This window comes from Myotis daubentonii, chromosome 6, assembly GCF_963259705.1.
Source record: "Myotis daubentonii chromosome 6, mMyoDau2.1, whole genome shotgun sequence".
Classification (NCBI taxonomy): Eukaryota; Metazoa; Chordata; class Mammalia; order Chiroptera; family Vespertilionidae; genus Myotis; species Myotis daubentonii.
The window spans coordinates 18745914-18763822 of NC_081845.1; the positions used below are offsets into that span (position 1 = coordinate 18745914).

A 17909-nucleotide genomic window follows, 5' to 3' on the forward strand; every position below is an offset into this window, starting at 1 on the left:
TGATTTGACTGATTGCATGAAATGGGCCTGTGCTTTCTCATCCTCGTGGTTGTCTAATTACCTAATGGTACTTAATTCTAGCTAGATTTAAATATTATTTGAGCTTAGTACTCTAGCAACTTAAAATATTCCAAAGTCACTTGAAGAGCTTATTCACTCTACCCATATTTCATATATTCCCCATTCCTTTTAATTACATTTAAAAAATATTTCTACAATTAAGTTAAAATCAATTTACTGGCATTATGAATCTTCACTCAAAAGTCAAAATATGATTTCCTTATATTAAAAAACTAAAAATGATTTCACTATACAATAATCCATTGTGATTAAACACTGGAATGTAATCATTTTTAATTTTGCGGGAGGCCAAATGATGACATTTCATCATACAATTTCTCTTCAGTTTATAAGACTGTAAAAAAATATACAAAGGGATTTTGACATTAGCTCAAAAAGTGAGTATATGATACATCTGGTAGATAGTTTCCTTGATGAAATGCTTAAAAATGTTGGAGGTGCCGAAACCGGTTTGGCTCAGTGGATAGAGCGTCGGCCTGCGGACTGAAAGGTCCTGGGTTCGGTTCCGGTCAAGGGCATGTGCCTGGGTTGCGGGCATATCCCCAGTGGGAGATGTGCAGGAGGCGGCTGATCGATGTTTCTCGCTCATCGATGTTTCTAACTCTCTATCTCTCTCCCTTCCTCTCTGTAAAAAATCAATAAAATATATTTTTTAAAAAAATGTTGGAGGTGAATCCAAAATTATCAATGACAGCCTACCATGGATTTTTCAACTACTAATAACTAAACTATCTATGAATCTGACTAGTTTCAGCTTGCACACCTTCTTAGTGATACCAAATAACAAATTTTGTACAATTCATACTCCCTCTTTTTTTAAAAATTTAATATGTCTCTTTACAGCTTCAGGAGATTTTCTCCAGTTCCAATGTCTTACTATTTCTCTTATAAACAGCCTTCCCAAGATCAGAGCCACCACTGCCAACATTTTGATGATCTAGAGTAAAGTTTTAATTTCATTTTTGTTGCCATCATATTTCCTGCTCTTCACCTCTGAGTAACAAAGCTCAAAATCGTGGCATTAACTTTAACAAGGCCTATTTTTGACCTGTTTTACCTCCCTTGTAATATACCACCTGGGGGCACACACTAAATTACCTTAAGTGGGTTTCTATTCCAAGTATCCAGCTCTGCACCTAGCACATACTGAATGCTATTGAATGAATGAATTTATAGAAACATTGAGGAACAAACTGTACCCAACAGGTAGAGTTGGGTAGAGGCTCTTAGAAATGGAGTGTGTATGACATTAGCAAGGCCAGAGAAGAAATAATTAGATATTTCACTGGAGTTGGGACAAATGGATGGTGAAATACAGTCTGGCAGAGGCTAGTCATTCTATAAAGTAAGGAAAGATAGATCCTAGTATTTAGAGCTTATGATAGCAAACAAAGGTAACTGATGGATGCTCTCAGGAGGTTGAGCTAGGTGCTAAATAGATATGGCTTTTATTGGGAGGGGAGGAGTTGAGCCACAGACTGGCAATGGAAACAAGCATTTACAAAGAAGAGATTCTGATAGACTGACAGAAAGAAACTGGGTGGAAAGTAAAGGAGTTTTAAGGACCTGAAGGTAGTAATAAGGATCCAATAAAAGACTTGAAGTACCAGACCATATATACAGTGCTTTGGAATTTTTTATTACATCAAGTTTTGGCCCTCATTTTCAAAGAAATTGGAGTTCTGGACAAGTTAAGTGCCAAGAGAAGGCTCCAGTTACTAGTGGCAATGCCGAAGATGGGAACATGGTCAAAGGAAAGAAGACAGGGCGATATGACTAGAGGACTTAAAAAGCAAAGGAGGCTGGATTCATTTGAGGCCAAAATGCCTGACTAGACCAGTCTGATTCTACCACCAGGCCCCCACCTATGGGTGATACCAAATACATGAACAGATCATTTTTTTTTTTAAAGGAGCTTGGCCAGTGTGGCTCAGTTGTTGAGCACTGACCTATGAACCAGGAGGTCATGGTTTGACTCCTGGTTAGGGCACATGCCAGGTTGCAGGCTTGATCCCCAGTGTGGAGTGTGCAGGAGGCAGCTGATCAATGATTCCTTCTCATCATTGATATTTCTATCTCTATCTCCATCTCCCTTCCTCTCTGAAATTAAAAAATATATGTCTTAAAACAACACACCTAAAAATGGAAATGATAAGATTAGATTATCAGTTGGAAAACAGATTTTTTTTTCCTGGTAGTAATGTTAGTTTAAAATACTTTTTATTTATTAATATGTCATTTATTTCTTCTCGTAGTATTAAATTTATTTGAGCACTTATCTTCAAAGTGTAAAACTGGTATTTCTCAGACATTGGGCTCAATTTCAGAAAAGGACAAATGTCTTTCTAATAAGTACAAAGAGGTGCATGTCTGTGTCAGAAAAAGAGAATATATGATTATCAAGAATTATTTTTGCATAATCATGAATTCAGACTGTGTGGATTTTTGGTAATTAATATTTTTGTATTAAATAAAAAAGTAGAAGAAAGACATTTGATTTAATTCAACAAACTGTCTGAACACCAGCTATGAGCAAAGGATTTACAAGGCTGCAGGCAGTTCTCATTGTCCATGACACATAGGGAGACAAGCTCTGTGTTTCGTTGTGATCATTTTAATCATTGATTTATGATGCCTAGCACCGTGCTTGACACGTAATACCTGGTCAGTCGATATTTGTGCAATAAATTGATTAAATGATTAAAGAGTTAATGTATGTTATGTTATATAGATAAATAATACACTGTGTTTCCAACTTACATTAAATAAAGCTGAATTCACTCAAATATCTAACTCTTATAAGATAAATGCAAATACCTGGCAGCTCATCTAAAAAAACAGTAGCAGAACTGAACACCTACAAAGTAAATTTTATCACAGGTAGAACGTGTGAATGATCCTGACTACTTGTCAATAGAAAAAGATATTGAATGAAAGCATTTTCTCCTTCTACTTTGGATCAGCCATCAGACTCACTCACAGTTCATCAATTCATGAATAGCACTGCATCCTTACTTTGCCTTTTCAAGTAGACAGTGTTTCCCCAGGTGTTTATACTACAAGAGTATCCGGTAAGATTTCTTTTTCTCTGCTGTGGTATGCCTAGGCATTTTAGCCAGACAGACTCCGGAGAGTTTTCTTAATGAACTAATGCTGTTTTATCAATATATATATATTTTTATTTACAAATACTTCTTTCTTTCTAGTGACATAGAATAATCTGAATGGTTAGTATATGCTTATAAGGACAAATGCATTCATTTTACACATAAAGATTAATTTTACTTTTTAATAAAGATGTAAACAACTTGAGATCACTCAAATATGAAATATCTGCACTATTTTTTGTGCCTTGATTTATTTATCAATAGAAATATGATAACAAAAGTATCCACAAAAATCTGCAAATTTTTAATAGAATCTTGCATCAGTTTTAAATATTTATCTAAAATGGTTAGAATAATTTGACTCAATCCCTGAAAACATAGCTCATAATTATATGGAAGATGACGGTAAGATGGGGGATTTTAATATTGGAAAGATAAAGGAAATACAAATTGAATTTTAATATTTCCTATGGAATTCCTGATAAGCAACAACTTAGGAATTAAAAGGTCACATAGGCTACATTCATTCTACTTCTATTTTCTCAAAGCTTCCTATTTTTCAATCATTCATGTGAAATTATGCATAAAGGATTTGATGCATTGGATAGGAGGTACTTTCGCATTCTATTTCAAATACCTTCAAAACTCATATACCATAGATATCAACAGAGGAAGTGAAATGAAATGGGACTGGAAAAAAAATAAAAGAGCAATGCTCTTAAATCAAACAGCACAGAGAGGTGAATGATTGAATTCATAAATATCCCCATAGCATTCTTCTCTTAACTACAAGTCTATCTTCAGGCTTTCTCCAAATGAAAAAAACAAAACAAAAGAGAAATAAAAGCTCCTGATAGTAATTGGCAAATGACTGTCTCAGAAATGATCCACTCACTACTAGTATATTAGCTGCTAAGTAACTATGAGAAAAGAACCCTCACTTTGGCTGTTTTTTCCTTTAACTATTGTTTTTCTCCTCTTACCTGATAGGGGCACCTTTGGCCTGTGCTGGTCTCAACAATACAGTTATTGTGGTGGCAGTTTCATTGAGAGAGGCATCAACTCCTTCATAGTCAGGCAGTGTTGGAGCTGATGAGTAATTAATGACCAAAAAAAAAGGTTTCAATCAACAGTAATATATCATAGTTAAGGTTGAATAAATGATCCTGACCAAGGAAAAACATCAATTTAATACTTAATTTTCTGAAATGATCCTTGTTTTGTAGCATAACATATGCCTGAATGTTAACCCTGGGCATCGAGGACAGCAGAAGATACAGAACCAAGAATTATTGAAATTTAAATAATAATTTGGCAATTTGTGACACGCCCCAAACACTTCGTGAAGCTGTTTTAGGTTTTCGTTTCCCAGAGTCCTTGAATTCAGCAATGATGGGATGGGATGAAGGTGGTAACAGTGGAGACCATGGGGAGCCCTGGTAATGGAGCTGCACATGGAGATGCGGAGATAGGAATGGCGGGAGTGCTGTAAAGGATGCCTGGAGAGGAGGTGCCCTTCATGAGCTAGTGGTTGTAGCATGATCCCATATTAGTATCTGGGCCATTTTCACCACCGTGGTTACAATAGAAACATATCAAGGACGTGTGATGAATGGGAATGGGAACATTCGTTTTTATTTACCACAAACTAATACATTAGTTGCTAGACATCTGAAAAGAAGATATATTTTCAAAATGTTTGATAATGTTGGGGGAGAGGGGAACTTCCTTCTCCAACTGGTTGAAAAAGTAGCCTCAACTGGCTTTTAAATATTCCCATTTGGAAGGATGTTTGAGGGAGTCTATAATCTATGAAATGTGTGCATTATTAGAGAATAACAGAACAAGTGGCATCTAATCAATTTTTAAAGTATTTCATTCATTCATTGAACGTTTACTGAATACATACAGTGAGCTCTAAATATAAAGGAAAGTGAAGTATAGTCTCTTACATTAATAGAATTAAAAGGAGGGCCTCACAGTTCATCAGAAATGAGAGTCATAAAAATTTATAGCAAAATATTAGGTGACCCAAAGAGGAAGACAGTTAATTTCCTTAAAGAGTGGTCTCCAAGCCACCTAGATGGCTTCTTAAAGCACAAATTGCCAACACTTTCCTTCAGAGTGTCTGATGCAGTAGGTCTGGGGAGGGGCCTGATAATGTGCCTTTCTAGAGATTTTCCACATGACATTGTTGGGGTTGGTCTGGGGACCACACCTGGAGAGCACTACCCTAAACTAGTGATGGGAAAAGGGAAGATGAAGCAGGGAAGGCTTCAGGGTTTGGGTGATGCTTAAGCTGAATGTTAAAAGAGTAAAAACTCACCAGAAAGAAAGCGCATATAATAAAAGTCCAGAGAGAGAAAACAGTATGGTTGAAGACACCTAACATGAAATGACAAGATATGTTCTAATAACTGTAAGCAGTTTAATATACCTGAACTTTGTGTTCATAGGGAGGAGTGGAGAATGGAAGGAACTATACAAGGATGAGCCACAGATGCTAACCATGCATGGATGATTGGATTTTATCCCACTAAATACATTAGACAAGAGGCCCGGTGCATGGATTCGTGCACTGGTGGGGTCCCTCAGCTGGCCTGCGGGGATCAGGCCCAAACCGGCTCTTCAACATCCCCCAAGGGGTCCTGATTGCAAGAGGGTGGTTCTCGGGTGATGCACCCCGGAATTGGGCTCCCTCCTCTCTTCCAATATTATAATACTTTTCTCTTATCTGTCTCGCTTTTTTCATCTCACTTTACCCTAAATTTAACGGTAACTGATAATTTATGGGCATTTAGCTGCAAAATGCAATTATTTAGCAAACAGGATTTACTTAGCCTGGAATCTAGTCTGCCTAGTCCCTGCTCAATGTCAGGCTCCTGCCCTGGCCCTGTCATGGTGGGAACCTCGTTATTCCCACCTGAGCTGCTCCTTCACCTCCTTCCCTCCAAGGAGGTTGCCTGCTGGTGCTACTGTCCACCTGGAAGGAGGGATGCTGCAGCCAGTTTCCCCGCCAAGAGTGGTAGCGGGAAAATTCGCTGCCTCTACTGGAAATCAATATTAAGCAGTTGGGCCAGAGCGGGCACCAGACATTGGGGCTGCAGTGTCCTGCATGTCTCATCATTTAGGTAACTGAGTCAAAAAGTTTCTGTAAGGGCCAGACTCATGACCTCTGCAATGGGCTAGAGACCCGGTAGGGAGCCAGAACCAAAGTGGAGAGCCAATGGGCTAGAAGTCAGGTTCAGGTGCGTCACCCAAGAACCGCAGCTGCCAAGTCACCACAGCTCGGCAGCTCCTGCGTTGAGTGTCTATCCCCTGATGGTCAGTGCGCATCACAGCTACCGGTCGAATGGTCAGCTGGTCGGCTGGTCACTTAGGCTTTTATATATATATATATAGATGGGGGCGGAGAGACTTAAAAAAGAAATATATGTTGTATAAAGGCAAGGATACTGCTTACAGAGATATTTCAAGGATCTGTTTAAAATATTTTCTAATTAGAAAGAAAGGAAAAGTGACATTGCAAAGAGGAACATAATCTGAGAGTTATTTAGGCAGTAGAATCAATAGACATTATATACACACACAACTATAAGAATTATGTCTCCAAGCATCATTTCTCCAATAACTTTATTTCATGTTTATTTAAACTACTTTTAAAATATCGAGGAATAGAACCACTGGACTCATTGAATAAATTACAGTAAGTTCTTAACCGTTCAAGTGATGCTTAGAACCACAATCATAAATTTTGTCAGCCTGAGTGTGAGTATTATGTGTTCCTAAGATATAGTGGTTGCACCAAGTTTTTAAAGTTCCAATCGAGTACCCATGTACACAGGTTGCTTCAATTGAAAGTTCAATGAAATAATTTTTAAAAATGCTAAATGGGCATTCAGTCTTTAATTAGGGTCCAGTTGTTCAGTGCTATCAGTTTTACAAATTTATGAAAATTCTGTAGATATCTCTGTTGAAAGATATTAGTCATTTATAATACTACTGCTAATTCTAGAATGTAGGCAACATGTCTCACTATATCATGATATCACAAAGTCATATTTTCTAGTAAAGTGACAACAAATATTTTAAAGGGATTATAGTGCATACTGGAATAGCTAATTTTTCATGATATATATTTTTAATGTTTTGTATTTTTTCAAAACATTTCCAAATAATATTTTGGACTTAAAAATTATGTACCTTTCTTCTGATACAAATGTTACCAATTGAGAGCAATGATAAAATTTTTTGAATAATGTATTATTCCACTTTTATACTCAACTAGACTTATAATAAAAATAAACATTAAAAGAATAACTTAGAAATGCAAAATTAGTATTTTAATATGCTAAGGGGTTAATATTTTCAGTATTAACTCATTACATATATAATATATACTTATTTTACTAATCATAAACAAATTATATACAGAATTACATAAGGTGGATTTGGGGCATTTTACAACGGTAATTTCTGGCAAAAAAATTAATAAGGTTTAATTGATGACTTGACTGAAGAAGTCACATCTGTAAACAATCTAGTCAAAAGTAAACTATTAAACTATGAGCATAACATAATGAAAATTTAATTGTATTTGTTTATCAACCTAACACACTGCCATTGTAAAATCTAGATAAATTTATGTGAGATTCTAAGAGAAAGAAAAGTTCTTATTTGTTTAAAATGATCAGAATCTCAGTAAAAATGGAGCAGAGAGACAAAGGTATATGTTACTAAGATAGTAGAGCAAGGATCATCTTTAATAAAATCCCTTTTCAGTAAAGATCTGATACCAGATTAACAACTCCTCAAAATTATTATAGGCCTATTATATATATAGTGAACTTTGAAAGCTTTCTAGTAAATATATATATATAAAGACCACTGTTGATTAAAATTGACTATTTCTGATGCATTTGGGTTTGGACATATAACCAAGAATAATCTGTATTGAAATAATTATTTAAAGTGCCTTCAATCATGAATAATATTAAGGATTCAATACGTGAGAAAAACTATACTCAGTGTATATGTGATACTCTGTGACACACAATTACAAATCGATTCTTGAGTCATTTGCATACCTGAGATATTGGTTGTCACATTGATGGCTGTGGCTGGCCCAAAGCCTTTGGCGGTGCTGGCTTTTATGAAAAATTGGTACGTAGTTCCAGGATGGAGGTGCATGAAGACATGGTGTGTGCTGTTCCACAAATTCGACACAGTCTGTGGAGGCCCAGCCCCCGGCACTGCGGGGTCAAAGGATCTTACGCGGCTGTAGCTAACCTGTTTTAAGAAACACATTGTCGATTACATGGCCAACGTGTCATACTAAACCTTACATAAACCCTTTGACATAAGGTAGCATTACAGGGCATTGTGGAGTGAACCGTATTTTAATGTCAGTTCTTTCCTTCTCATTTAATATGGTTACATCCTGTATTTATTATCTCCATGACTGGACCAATATAGACTTATTTTCTTTTATTTAAAAAAGTGTACTTAAGTATAAACATATAATCTTGTGTATGTAATCTTATATTTTAATGCATTTGAAATCCAGAATGTGTTCAACAAATGTTTGTTTTAATTAACTTAATCTATACTTTGTCCGATTTACATAAATTTTATTTAAATAGTATTTAAGTATGATAATATAGTCACAAATTATAAGACTGCACTTGTGATTCCCATCGCCACGATGCACTCTGTAGCCATTAGAAATTTAAGCACTTTATGCTTTAATCAACACTGACTATGCGGGTACAGATATACACACTTATACAATTAAAAAAAATCCGTTCTTTTCTTCTTTAAAAATATTATATTTAAAAATAAGATGATAATTTATATTTAAAGTTTAAATATAGTCAGATTTATAATATATATTATATTATATTATAATATTATATATTTTATATATACATATATATGTATATATATTTAGTATTAATCCCCTTCTATGAAACAACTGACATTCAATGGCCTTTCCAAAATCACAGTATGAAATGAATTTCTCAATTTTATAAAAATTCATTCTTTACAATCATCATTAAGTCTGCTTGAAAGGGCCAATCCTGCTTTTCTAAAACAACTGCAAAAATAAACATATATTTACTTTAAGAATTTGAAAATTCTAGGTGCCATACAATATTTATTTTGATACTAAATTTTGGGATCAAGGAATATCTAATTAAAAGAGAGGAGAAATAGTAATTATTTAATCTCTTAATCCTCACTCATTTTTCCCTATTTCCCTTTTCCTTTTCCTCTCCCTTTTCCTTTCCCTTTCCCTTTAATCCACATTTCAATTAACTTCCTTGTCCTCCCAATACCTCATATTGGGTGATGACTCCATTTGGATCCAGAGGCTCTTTCCAGTTCAAGAAAATCTTATTTTCGAAGGATGTTCCTTGAAGAGAATTGACCGGTACAGGACCAGGCACTACAAATACATATATTTGGTTATAAGAATTCTTACATCAAAAAAACAGAAAAAAGTACATTACAGAAGCTAGCAACCAAGTTGAAAATAAATGTCTTTAAAAAGAAAATAAGCGTATATGAGCAGTTTTAAGCTTCTAATACAGATAATATACAAATGCAAAATTATTTTTATTCAAAAGTATATTCTATCACCTAGAGAGCTGAATAAATTATCTAGTTTACTCCATTAATAGGCCTCTCATAACTTGAAAATCTCATTTGTGATTTGTTTCATGAACAGAGCTGTGTTTTCCAAAAGGTATTTTGAAGGTTATAAGACCCAAAAGAGTCTCTATAAACAAAGTTCATGCAATAATGAAACATAATAATTAACACTCTTTAGAGTAGAGAGTGAAATTATATAGTACCGAATTGAAATGCTCCACAGTCAGCAACATTAAGCTACTTAACAGATAAACAGAAGCTCAAGAAAGTGGCCTCGTGAATCTGAAATCAGGTAACTAGAAGACAGGAAATCCATGGCTAAAACTCAGGTCCATAGGACTCTACATTCTTTATGCTGCCAAATTGTAAGGCTGTTATCAAAGTTGTTGATCTACCGAGGAGATCACAGGGAATGAGAAATGGCATAAAGTGGGGTTGTGTAGGGGACCCCGTCAGTTTACTTATTACCCCTTCTTCCTCCTTCAGAAGAGAATCCCAATTCTGCTCAACTATCCATTGATCTCTCATATAACCCATGTGATTCAGGAAGCTTACCCATTTCTAACTCAGAGCATAGATTCTGATTAGTCAAAGCAAACCAATGGATAGCATTTTCCTGGTGACTCTAAATGATCATAAAATGTGCATATAATCTAAACTAGCTCAACCAGAATAAACGAAGGCATTTATATTTCATATTTAAGGAAGACATCCTTCCCTAAGGAAGACATTTCTCCCTTCTCCCCACCCATATCTCTATCTTCTTCTCTCTCTTCCTTTCTCCTAATGCATGAAATTAAGGACACTGCTTTCCACAATTTCTATTGGCAGCTATCTTGTGACCAGAAGAACTAGTCCAAAGCTGAAACAAGGTATGGATTGCCTACCACAGCTATGGAGACTACCTGGCTTCTTTGATATTTCTGAGCCACTGAGTCGCTCAACTCTAAAGCCTACCCTGTTTAGGGATTATATAAGATAATAAATGCTCTATTTTTTAAAAAAGAAAAACCCATCAATAGTCAACCTGACTTTTCTAGCTATACTTATTAAATTTATATAATTTAAAAAAGACACATTGACTATATATTTTTAAAACTGCTAAGATGAACAGGTTCAAAGATCATTATTTCAGTCTTTTAAATGAAATTCACCATCTTAAAGCTAAGATTCAAACTGTTTGAAAACATCATACTAGTTTACAATTCAACAATCCACATAACTAGTTTTGAAGTGTTCCCCGGTATGTCAAGATTTGAGGAACCCTCATTCCAGTCCTATTTTTAAATGTCATATAACTAACAACACCCAATGGCAGCTAGGAATGATGTGTCAGCTTCTATTAACAAAATATAAGACACAAGATACTTTTGTTATTGTACATAGTTTTCTATATATTTTATTTAAATACACATATTCAGTTTCTTGTTCTGCTAAGGTTTAAAACTATATCCTCTCCATCCTACTTTGCTTAAAATGTGTTTTTATTTGAAAATATTGACCTAATATTGGGCAAGTTTGGTTTTTTATTAATATTTTTCCTTAATATGTCATTTCAGTGAATTTCACACATGACATTATGTAGAAATGCAGTTTCAGAGTATAAAGCAATTTTGTGGGGATTTGATATAAATTAAAAATCACTGGATCAAAGGAAATGCATTACATGGTGGCTAGCAGCATCAAGAAATTTGGAATGATAATGTCAAAAGAGTAAGATTTATTCCAATCTACAAGGAGATGATGAATGATGTTGTGACCTCTGGGACAGCTAACATAATTGGGCACATTAATAACAAATTCTTAAAGAAAGAAACCCACAGTAAACAAAAAAGATGCCACCGCTAACTTCAGATGATCTGTCCATGTATCTGTTAGCTGAGGGCTCAGAGGGAAGTTCACCAAAGGCATCCCATTGTCTCCCCCCTCCCCCCAACCCAGTCCACAGTACTGGCACAGACTATGTAACTGACCAAGGCCCCTATTTGCAATTCGTGTAGCCTATGAGGCTGCCATGGGCATTAGTTTGTTTTCCCAGGAGACTACCTGTTGTTTTCATTCTATCAAATGATACAGTTACAATTGTAATTAAGAAAAAATTATATCTTCACCTTTCCATACCTCATATATAGAAGGTGGTTGTTGGGGAAGGAGGAGACAAAACTCCATTAATGAGTAAATTTTTATATGATGGTAGGTATATAATTAGTATCTGTGTTAACCAAACACAATTTGGCCCATAAATAGTGTAAAACGGCGTGGATGTATTTAAAATTGTTCACAAATAGGGACAGTTTTCAATGTGCACAACTCTGCATTGAGAGGGGATAGAATTAGAGAATAGCCTCCCTAGAATTAGAATGCCTGCAATTCTCTGTTCTTCTTACACATGTTCTACGTTGTCAATTGGATTTAGTTCAAGTACATAAGGTCGTATTTGTAAGGGGGAAAAGTCTGTGGAAAATTTATGGCTAAGAGAGTGCCCACTATGATCTCGCAGCAGGGCATGTACAGGGGATAAAAGAAAGAATTGTGCTTAGGTGAACTACAAACCACATACATAAACAGAAGGGGCAACAGGGTACAGGAACAAATTATATTCAATAACTTTCTACAACTGAAGGAAAACAATGTCTTTCCATACGCATACATCTCTATGTCCTCATAATTTGTATAAATGCATCATAAAGTCACTAAGACCATCATCGTGGCAGTCTTCACATTGCAGTGAGTGTCATTTCACATTTCCACATCAACAACTTCTCATGGAGAGAGAATGCTGACTTTAGTCCCCTTTGTGATTTACTTGAGAGCTGTTTCAGCTAATTTTTTTTTGCACATAAGATACTCCTTTAAAATATAACTCTCAAAATGGAAAAGAGAAAAAATAATGAATGTGGTGGATCAAGATTATATTAAATAAGCTTTATAACCTTTAAAATATAATAAATGTACATTTAAAAATAGCTTTGTATTAGCAAAATACTGTCCCCAAACCAGGTTTTTCTGCTGACCTAACTTCTTAATATTGATTTTTATCAATGGTGGAATAAAAAAATGAAAAGAAAATCTCATACAAAGAACTTCTACCCATGCATTAAAAAAATGTATGCAATAAATTAAACATAAATTCTACCTTAGGGTTCTGGTGGGAAATCATTCTAGCTTTGCTGTCATGATTTATGGACATCTCCAGAATTCTTTTCTTAAAATTATGTTCTTTTATTAGATGGTTGATAATTTATTCTTTTTCTATGTGTATAGGGCAGCAATAATTTAGTAAGACTGACTTAATTAGATCATCAAAATCCATCGATCTTTACAACAGTAGATTACAATTTAGATATTCTGTCCCCTCACCCCCCCACCCCCCGGAACACTGAGACACATCAAGCAGTCTATGTAGAAACTGGAGCTCACATGGATAGTTTGAAAACTGAATTCTTGCAACTACGTCACAGAAAGTTTGTACTTCAATCATTTAGTCTTACATGTAGAGCAAACGGGAAAAAACAACCTCACAGTAAAAGGAATTAGTTCCTGACCATACTTTGAAATATGAATATGAAATTCAATTTCATTAAAACCAATTAAAAATGCTTCAAAGTGGAGGTTAAAATAAACTTAGAATAGGCCCTGGCCAGGTAGCTCAGTTGGTTAGGGAATCGTCCAGATACTCCAAGGTTGCAGGTTCAATCCTGAGTCAGGGCACATACGAGAACTGACCAATGAATGCATAAATAATAAGAGGAACAACAAGTTGCTCTCTCTCTCTTTTTCTCTCTTTCTCTATCAATAAAAAATAAAGTAAAATTAGCATAGAAAATACTATTGAAATTAGAATAAATAATGTCATTTTACTTTTACAAAATGTTTCTGGATTAAAAAAAAATAATACACGGTCATGAATATGATCAATTCAGGACATAATTTAAAATACTCTTGCCCAGCTGGAGTAGCTCAGTGGTTGAGAATTGACCTATGAAGTAGGAGGTCATAGTTCAATTCTAGGTCAGGCACATGCCAGGGTTGTGGGCTTGATCCCCAGTGTGGGGTGTGCAAGATCAATGATGCTCTTTCATCATTGATGCTTCTATCTCTCTCTCTCTTTCCTTTCCTCTCTGAAATCAATAAAAATATATTAAAAAAATACTCTCAACAGTAAATATAAAATAAATAAATTCACAATAATTCACTTCCTGATTATTAATCTAGTCATGTGTATAGACCAAAATACTTTAAAAAATTTAATACACTATGAAAAAGATCATATAAGCCTGACTGTATTCTTTGGTTTGTGGGAAAGAAAAGCATGCTAAAAAACCATACCAAAGGTTACCATCAAAATGATTATACTATTAGGCAGTGAATGGCTATGGGAGCACAAAATTCATGTAATTTGGTCTAAAATCACCAATTCAGAAATCATGTGGGCTTTTTATTTTAAGTGCAGGCAATAAAACATGAGTGCATTCTTGTCACTGAAAACCTGGGTTACAGAATGTCTAGTGGAATATAGACTTTTTAATATTTATCCCACCTTATAAAATGAGATAAATATTTTGTTAAGGCTTTTGAATCTATGTTTAGATTTCTCATTTCCCACCTATGAAACCACTATGCCAGTCATTTTTTCTAGCATTAGCATGTGTTGAGGTGTGTTTTCTGTATGTAAGGCATCAGTAATATGTGTTTCTGTATTATAGCAGGGTTTGTTATTATTAACTAGTGCCCCAGTGCACGGATTCATGCACATTGAAAGGAAATTAATTAGAAGGTGGCCATGGGACGGGACTGGGCAAGACAGGCCAGATACGCCCTGTAGCCAACCTCCCGTGGTCCCTTCCTGGCTGGCCGCACCTGGAGCAGCACTGCAGTACAAAAAGCATCTGTGGAGTGAGCGGGGTCTCTCCGGCTAGTGGGGTCTTTCAGCCTGGCCTGCGGGGATCCAGCCGAAACCAGCTCTCCAACATCCCCCGAGGAGTCCCAGAATGCAAGAGGGCGGTTCTCGGGTGCCAGAATTGGGCTCCCTCCTCTCTAATTTTGAGGTGCATCTCCCAAGAACCACCGCTGCCAAGTCACCACAGCTCGGCAGCTCCTGCGTTGAGTGTCTGCCCTGTGGTGGTCAGTGTGCATCATACCAATCGGCTGTTCACTTAGTCTTTTATATATATAGATGCTTCATTTAGGTGCAAATTCAACTGAAATAGCTAATGCAATCATGTTTAATTCAAATATGGCAAAAGTTCATTTACCATTAAGTCTTAGGTTTTTTTTCTCTGATGTTTTAGGAATATAAGTATAACCCCATGCATAATTTTAGGACAATATTGTTTCCTTTAAAATCTGAACTAACTAGGTTAAAGAGCTTTTACTTCCCTTTATTACAACAAAAACAACAGGATAAACCAGGGTCATTTAGCCTTTTCAGAGTGATAGGGAAAATTTCTAGAAACTATGGTATCTATCTATCTATCTATCTATCTATCTATCTATCTATCTATCTATCTATCTATACATATATATATGTATAATGGCAATCACATACTTGGTAGGCATCAAAATCTAAGCCTACATTTCAGAACTTGAGGGAACTTGGGAACACTAGGATATGAATTACATCCTGTTTTCTGAAACCCAAATAAAAATGTAGTCCTATTTACAAGCTATTCAAGGAGAATTTTAGCAAGAAATGGAACCTCAGAGATCATCTAATTTAAACTTTTCTCATAGAGATGAGAAATGGAGAACTAGAAGCGTGAAAGAATTTGCTAAAGTTACAGAGCCAGAATGAAAAACCCATGATTCTTGATTACCAGTTCAGCTTTGCCTCAATTCGCTATATAGCACTCCCCCCTCCACACATACACACACACACATACTTTTATTCTTTGGGTGAAAACAGAAAACAGTGGAGGCGTATTTCATTTAGTATTTGATGCTACTCTGAAGAATATTAAGCTTTTGTTTAAAAGTAAACTCTTTCCCCAAAGTTAACCTTAATAAGAGTATTTAGCAGATTTCAGAATCCAATTCAATTCTGGAGACTCTAGGAAATATTACAAGCATTTACATCATTTCTGTTACAAAAACCCCCTTTTAAGAAATAATAAAATATGAGCATACCATCTTCGTCAGTTTGAATAACTGTCTCTTCACTCTCCTTCCTGCCTTCTGGGTTGGTGAGGATCATCTTGAGGCTGACATTGGTGTAAGGTGGCAGATGGTTCACAACATGCTGAGGGGCTTTGGGGTCCATGTCCAAGCAGTCTGCCTTGCTCTCGTTGTGACCACGGAAGTAATGGTAGCAGATAGTGACATTAAAAGTGTGGCAACGGGTAATGTTGTAACCCAAGGATTCCCAGTCCACAGCAATGCGTCTGGCCTGGATCTCAGCGATCTTTAAAGTCTTTGGGGTTCGCATAGGTTCTGAAGAATAAATCAGAGACATAGGCAGCTGTCAGCTTTTTACAAGAATACTCTTGAAAAAATGAAACACTAATCATGACATGTGTCAACCAGGAAAATTTGGAACTCAACTTTTATTCTCATTTTATTTACTCATGATTCTATCCTTGAAGATTTTGGTTAAGGGCTATATTTACCAATGGAAAAAGTGAAATGTAAAACGTCAACAATCCATAGTACTCAGGAACATGGTACAAAATAAAAACCTGAAAATGCAGCCACGATGCCTTTATAGTTGCTGCTGTTGCTACTGCCCAATTCCTGTCTTTTATTTTGTCATTATTGAGCAAGTGGATTAGCTAATATATCATAATGGATAAGAGTCAACATGTTCTGCTCTATGATTTGTCATATCACCAAGCTACACTGTATACTAATTAGTCTAATTGTAACACTAAACTACCACTTACAAAAAATGACGCAGATATTAATTAACATTTATTACCTCAGTAACAATGTTGTTCATCAAAGCAGAAAAGTATCTGAGAAAAATTGCAAGAACACATGTGGATATTCACATTGTCATCTATCCTTCTTGATCTCTACCTTTTTCTAGGAAACACTCAAGTCTGACAATCCATTCACTGTCACCCAGACCAAACTGGGAGGTGAATATTCATTCAGTTGGAAAATGCTGGCGGAACTAAACACTCCGAAGACTGGAGTCCATCCATCACTGCTTCCCAAGTGTATTCTTTCCTCATGCAAGACTAACTTTAATCGTCTAACTTAATCAAAACAATTACTCTATGAAAATCATGGCCATGGCAAAGTTTACACAGTAAACAAACTAATACACAGCACACTTTAATGCACGGATTTGAAAAGAATATTAAAGTCAAGGCCAAGGTCAAGGCCATTGGGGCCCCCCTTAACTCATTATAGATAGTCACTACTCTAGCTAACTGAAAATCAGTAGGGGAAATAGATGACAAATAAGTACAAAAAAAGAGCCTTACTTGGTGTTTTTATAAATTTTGATTATTGAGATTAAAATCTCAGTTATGTGAAAATTATCAGCATGGTACACAGATGGCAAGTCCAAATTGAAATTCCAGTTCAATGTATTTAATGTATGATTTGAAATACACTGTGGTGGCTATTTAATTAAAGACTTCAAATCTACAAAATACATACATTTACACATGCAAATTAACCACTGGTAGAATCTAAATGCTTAGGTTTTAAATGCTATCTGTCAGTCATCTGACAGTATCAAGTCTCCCTATTTTATCATTTTCGTTGCATGTTTTACCTTAAGCACCGAAGTAGGCTCGGATAAAGATGTGACTCTTTAATCACTTTAACAGTGTCTTTATATGTCTAGCTCTGTGATAGCATTTATCTTACCAGGCACAAGAGACTCTTGGCCCAGCACAGTTAGACTGAAAATGATCTGCAGCGCCACCTACCAGCTGACCGGGCAATTACAGCTAAGTTCATGCTAAGATTCCCAGGTAAATTGTGATTTTGCTGCCTGCTGGGCAACAATACAATTTAGTGGCGATGTTTACATAAGACCATACTTTGTTCTAAAAGTATCTAGAATGAGAAAGTGAGATTTTCCCCTGAAAAATACCTGGAGTATACGAATAAAGC

General features: G+C 35.7%; 1 protein-coding gene across 6 annotated transcripts in view; it reads right to left on the reverse strand.

Moving 5' to 3' along the window:
- PTPRK (protein tyrosine phosphatase receptor type K) overlaps positions 1-17909 on the reverse strand; it is a 478052-nt gene that overhangs the window by 85128 nt on the left and 375015 nt on the right. For all 6 annotated transcript variants that reach the window (XM_059700287.1, XM_059700286.1, XM_059700289.1 and 3 more), the window contains exons 8-11: positions 15969-16271; positions 9527-9636; positions 8276-8477; positions 4172-4277 (exon numbers count right to left, since the gene is read on the reverse strand). In XM_059700287.1, coding sequence (XP_059556270.1) covers positions 4172-4277; positions 8276-8477; positions 9527-9636; positions 15969-16271 — 721 coding nt within the window. The remainder of the gene's footprint in view (positions 1-4171; positions 4278-8275; positions 8478-9526; positions 9637-15968; positions 16272-17909) is intronic.